This window comes from Palaemon carinicauda, chromosome 4 (assembly GCF_036898095.1).
Source record: "Palaemon carinicauda isolate YSFRI2023 chromosome 4, ASM3689809v2, whole genome shotgun sequence".
NCBI lineage: Eukaryota > Metazoa > Arthropoda > Malacostraca > Decapoda > Palaemonidae > Palaemon > Palaemon carinicauda.
The window spans coordinates 112,184,712-112,191,440 of record NC_090728.1 but is presented as its reverse complement, the minus strand read 5'-3'; the positions used below and the strand labels follow the sequence as shown (position 1 = coordinate 112,191,440).

General features: G+C 30.6%; 1 protein-coding gene across 1 annotated transcript in view; it reads left to right on the top strand.

The window, feature by feature from the left end:
• LOC137639617 (uncharacterized) overlaps positions 1 to 6,233 on the top strand; it is a 28,116-nt gene extending 21,883 nt beyond the window's left edge. Inside the window, exons 3-5 of the mRNA XM_068371876.1 lie at positions 4,947 to 5,052; positions 5,481 to 5,579; positions 6,167 to 6,233. Coding sequence (XP_068227977.1) covers positions 4,947 to 5,052; positions 5,481 to 5,579; positions 6,167 to 6,233 — 272 coding nt within the window. The remainder of the gene's footprint in view (positions 1 to 4,946; positions 5,053 to 5,480; positions 5,580 to 6,166) is intronic.
• Positions 6,234 to 6,729: the final 496 nt, after the last annotated feature.

Sequence of the window (6,729 nt, the reverse complement as noted above, 5' to 3'; positions counted from 1 at the left end):
TCGTGAAAAATAGTTAAATGAAAATGTCCTCTGGATCAAATTTTACAACATATTCATGAAGTAAATGTTTAATATCACCTGGAGTTAATATTGAAAGATGGCGAAATAAAATAATAAGTTGAAATGTACATTTAGCTACATTAATTGTGTACACCATGGGAGGCAAAGGAGACGTCTGACAGCTGTACATTATAGCAGGTCACACTATGTTTAGCAAAAGAAATACTGTTGTCAACGCTATCTGTAAAGCAAAGTCTCTGAGCTTGAAAAAGTGATCAAGAGCATTGTTATTGATTTTAAAAAGTGCTGTTCTGAAAAGTAATCCAAGTTGCTTAGAATAAAAATGCTTTTGATCACATGTTTACAAGTCGGCGACTCTGTTCTACACGCAGCGTTGTCAACAGTTAATCTTTTGCTAAACACAGCGTCACCAGCAGTCAGATGTCGCCATCGATTTTTGTGAAGCGTACCGGAATTAATGAAGCCAACCGTACAATTTGCTTAACTTATCAAAAGAATGTAAATGTGGTTATAGATATCTGTAGAGTTTTAAATAATTGTTTTCTAATTCATTGTAAGCATTTTATATAAGTTTAATATTATTATCAATATCCGTAAAGTTTTACAAAATATATTAAAAAATTTAATATATTGTTTATGATATTTTTTACTTAACATTATTCATCAATTCATTGAACCAATCAATCTTTCCATATTCAACTCTGACGGAAATTGAGAATCAAATAATGTTTATTGGGTCTTTATGACGCTGAAAGATAATTCGTTAAAGCATTCACAACCATTTAAAAAACAAAAATATGGGAAATTATGAAAACATCAGATTGACTGTTTGTCTTTTTTTTTACAGCAATTCTTGAATGAAAATAACTTTTTCGTTCACTTTATATATATATATATATATATATATATATATATATATATATATATATATATATATATATATATATATATATATATATATATATATATATATATATATATATATATATATATATGTGTGTGTGTGTGTGTGTATAAATATATATATATATATATATATATATATATATATATATATATATAATATATATATATATATATATATAATATATATATATATATATATATATATACACACATGTATATATAAGTGTAAATATGGATTTAAATTATCAAATTTATATTTTCTCTTTAATTAAAAGGTAATGAATGCATATATACGAAGAAGAAATATTAATCGAATCACTTGAAATATTTTGCATATGTATGATATAAATCCGTAATTTAATGACGTACTCAATAGTATCGCTGTATGATTAATTAGTTGAATAATTTAAGGAGAAGATTTAATCTTTATAAATTGTTATAATTTCTATCTTGAATAAAATTTATTGAAATGTTTCATTGGAGATTCTCTCGAAATCTGGAAGATTACTTATGAGACGGGGAAATCAAAGGGAAACATCAAAGTAAAAATATACACAGAACGTTGACAATAAATATGCTAGAAAGGGGAAATACCAATATAAATTATTATAACAAATGTTCTTAGATATCTTTATAATAAAGGTTTATCCAAGGTTAGAGTTTGAATGATAAAGAAAAATATTTTTGAGCAAACAATCATTATATTTGTTGTTTCCTTCAGATACCTTTATCATAAAGGTTTTTTTCCAAGGTTAGAGTTTGAGGGATAAAGGAAAAATATTTTTGAAAAAACAATCAATAAATTAGTTGTTCCCTTCAGATACCTTTATCATAAAGGCTTTTTTTTAGGGTTAGAGTTTGGGTGATAAAGGAAAAATAATTTTGAAAAACAATCAATATACTTCTTGTTTCCTTCACATAAAAGCACTATTAACGAAATGCCATTGGAGTTTAGCAGTGCTAAAAACCGAGATGAGTTTATGTTTATGATAAGTATTTATCTACCACACATAATTTTCCCCGAATCCTTTCCTCTAACAAGATATATCTACCCAGATGACTAATTAAGGATTATTCCACCAAGAATCGTCATTATCCATCAATTATAGTATGCAGTTATCATTCTAGAACCTTCACTCCGTATTCGTTTTCTGTTTCTGAGCTAACAAGTGTAACATCATGTGCATAGTTTTCCAAGAAGGATATATTTACCTATCAATCTATCTATCTATTTATATAAAGTGACTGGTTAGTGCTGATTATATTATCCTTTTTCTGAATGTACCCACTGTTAATCAGACCGGTGTATTATTACTAAATATATTTATATATATATATATATATATATATATATATATATATATATATATATATATATATATATATTATATACATATATATATATATATATATATATATATATATATATATATATATATATATATATATATATATAATGTATATACATACATATATATATATATATATATATATATATATATATATATATATATATATATATATATATTTATATATATATATATATATATATATATATATATATATATTATATATATATATAATGTATATATATATATATATATATATATATATATATATATATATATATATATATATATATATATATATCATTATCATCTTCTCCTTGGCCTATTGACGCAAAGGGCATCGGTTTTATTTTGCCAGACGTTACTATCTTGAGCTTTTAAGTCAATACTTCTTCATTCATCATCTCCTACTTCACGTTTCATTGTCCTCAGCCATGTAAGCCTGGATCTTTCGTCCTTTCTATTGCCGTGTGAAGCATAGTTGAAAGTTGGTGAACTAATTTCACTTGGGGAGTGTGAAGAGCATGCCTAAACTATCCCCATTCATCCCTCATAATGATTTCATCCACATAAAGTAATCGAGTAATCTCTCTTATAGGTTCATTTCTAATCCTGTCCTGCCATTTAACTCCCAATATCCTTCTGAGGGCTTTATTCTCAAGTCTAATAAATCTGTTGAATATTGTTTCATTTCCATACCATGACTCATGTCCATACAGTAACACTTACCTCATTAAACTCTTATATAGCCTGATTTTTATATGTAATTTCAGGCGATATGATTTCTAAATTTTACTTAACCTAGCCATTGTCTGATTTAATTTTTTCAATCGCTCATTAAACTCAAATTCTATGAATTCTAAATGACTCCACCTTATTAATCCTTTCTCCTTCCAATAATATTTCATCTTCCATTACATATTCCGTTCTCATCATCTCTGTCTTCTATTTATCTTGAGCTCAAGCTCATGTGATATTTCAATCATTCTGGTAAGTAAGTTTTGCAAGTCCGGTGGTGTTCTGCTAATAAGGACAGCGTCATCAGCAAAATCTAAGTCACATAATTTCTTTTTACCAATCCAGTCCAATCCTTCTCCACCATCCCCAACTGTTCTATGCATTACAAAATCCATGAGGAAGATAAACAACATAGGTGACAACTCCATAATAACGTAGGAGTCTCCACAAAATTGGCCGGTGCAAACTATCATTTTTTTTCATGCTCCACAAATGCCAACATAAGTAGATTTCTATATTTCACTTATTGCTGTACCACATGTCTTAAAATTAAAATTCGGCCAGTACAACTTCTACCTTTTCGAAATCTTGCTTGTTCATCTCTCAGCTTTTCATCAATCTTTCTCTCCAGTCTCTTTAGAATGGGCATACTACATATCTTCATGACAACTGACGTAAGTGTGATGCCTCTATAATTTTTGCAATCAGTAAGATCTTTTTTTGCAGTTTTCACCATCACTCTCATGTTTTGCCTCTTCATGCCACATTCTACAAAATAGTCTTGAAACTATTTTGGGAGCCACTTCATTTACGGCCAATATCATCTCAGCAGTTATTCCATCGTATCCAGGGGTTTTCTGTCTCTTGAATTTTTTAATGATAGCTTCGACTTCAAACACACTGATTTCATTAATGAACACGTCAAGGTCTTTCTCGGCTTCAAGTATATCAATCAAATTATTCACTTCATATCTCCCATTCATGACTTCACTAAAGTGTTCCATCCAACGTTATTGTTATAACAGATCCATCTCTCTTTTTGATGGATATATGATTTTTATTCTTTGCCCCAGTAGATATTTCACTGATAATTCTATGAGAAATTCTTACACCATAGCAACTCCCTGATTGCATAGCTTTGTCAGCCACATCCGCTTTCCTGTCTGAATAGTCTCTCCAGTCATACCTGTTGTTTCTTCTGACTCCACCATTGATACCGGAATACTTGGCATGATCTACCTTGTAATTTTCTTTACGTGCTCAAAATCTTACAACAATCAATTTCTGTCTTTGTCTCCTTTTGATAGTATCCCATGTATCCTTTGATATCCGTGGGTTTCTCCTTGTAACTGTGTGTCCCAAAGCTTCACCACCAACTGACTGATATATGTTCTTAATATCCCACCATATTACCTTAATTGACTGCCCTTCGTCTCTTAAAGTCTCTAAGACTGCAATTCGATACCTACATTTAGTGCTCAACTTCAAAAAGCTTAGTTGTATCGAACCTTCGCAATCTATATATATATATATATATATATATATATATATATATATATATATATATATATATATATATATATATATATATATATATATATTTGTGTGTGTGTGTGTGTGTATGTTCGCATGTTTTCTATACACACTATTTATCTTGTTTTATATATGTCGCACATTACAATTCATGGTCCAGTCATTGAAATTAATATTATGAAATGGAATATATAGAAACGGGAGCAATAATAGATTTTATTACATAAAATCTGTCATTATATCAAATCAAAATCGAATATGAATATGATTTCATAGCGGAAATTCCGAATTCAAAACTTTCGTTCAATATTTGCTTAACTCTCAGAGTCAAACACTAAAGCAAATTTTTTATCTGTGAATTTTATGCAACCTTTCTAAACCCTATTTCCCTCTTGACAGGAGAAAATGTTACGTATCAATCAAGTCAACACCTGTGTCCTCAGGTGGTTGAGAAATTTATTGTCCAAATTCATTATTCGCAGGAAGCTATCGAATCTGAACGAATGTAACTTTCACATAAATGACTTTGTGTATTTATTACATTTTATAGTTTCATTGGGTTCAGACTATAAAAACATGATTTTTCCCCCTTGTTAATGAACTATGTAAAAGGGTTAATAGTGATAACTATACAAGCAGTATGTACATTATTTGTTTAGATAGATACACTATAATTTAAAAGATTATGTATGTACTTGTAGGGATATATATAAATTTTATCAGAGATGCGTAAAGCTAGAAAAAAATATCTTGAGGTATAGAAGTAAATTTCCTCCAACCGTTGAAATTGTTATGTGAACAGGAAATGTTCTGATAGTAAAAAAAGATAAATCCATGCAAGCTGTGATGACGGTTGTACTGTTTTTATTGTGTGTTATTTCTTATTTTCTCATTTCCCTTCTAAATCTTTTTATTTTTGTATTTAATCCTTAGGTTATCTGAATTTTCCTTATTGTTTCCCTTTGGTACACCCGTTATATCTGCGTTGAAATTTTTTGGGCTGCCAGCGCAAGAGCCCGTGTCTTACACAAGGTAAAGCAATCTACACAAACACGCGCGTTGAAATAGTTATCAGTCTTTTTTCTCTTATTCGGCAAATTTCTTTCGGTTTTTTTTTTTTTCGACCAAGCTAATCTCACCTTTGAATCTCTTTCAATACGATTGTTAATAGCGAAGCAATTAAGATGAACCACCACCATCACCCGGATTTCCCACAGATTTTATGATTAGAGAGGGGGGGGGGGGGAAATTGGAATGACATCGTTGTCCGTTTCATTCCATTGCTCAAAAGATACCAAATTAGTAATGAAACTTTGATAGAATCAAGTTTAATGACGCTGCTCTTCTTAGGATATTTGGGAATTTTTATACGTTGTGTCTGCTAATTGCTTGTTTAGACATGTCTTTGTAACATATGGCCAAAACATTCCAGATCTCTCTCTCTCTCTCTCTCTCTCTCTCTCTCTCTCTCTCTCTCTCTTCTTTCATTTCTAGTTGCATAGTTAGTTGGAAGTTATCCTATTTTTAATGCATATTTATTGTTAATTTCGATTGAAAAGAACAAAAAAAAAAATATTTCAAGGAATAGAAGTATCAACTTAATCCTATTTTGTCTCCAGAGGATCATCAGGAGCTCGAAAGAGTGAGAATCAATATTGGTTTCTTGAAGATGGAGTTGGTAAATGATTCTTGCTGAAGACTTTCGGTTCTGAAAGATTCTTAAAGTCTCCAGAAGCGTGGGAATTTTTAAAAAAATTATTTTGAAATTTGAAAAATTGAAAAATCGCAGAAATATCTCAACTTAGGGTATATAAAGATAGGGATTCGGTCGCCACGCTCATTGAGAACTGCAGGTAAGTCTTAGAAGGTCCTTTGTGCATAAGGTAAGTTTGGCGGACCTAGTTCTCAAATAGAAGCAACGATGCCTAAGACTCGGAAGAGGGAACATGTGGGGGTTGATGGTCGAAGAGGAAACTCCCCGAAGAAAAGAAGACTTGGCGCCGAGAAGAAAGCAGAAGAAAGAATGGCTAAAGCTGGTACGAAGAGGAAGAGATCGGAGGAACAGTCAGGGATGTCCCCAAAGAAAATGAAGTTGGAACCTACAAGTGACCCACATAGAAATCTGAAGCGGAGTGATTTCAGGACAGGAATACTCCTTGGAGAAGGCTCGTACGGAAGGGCT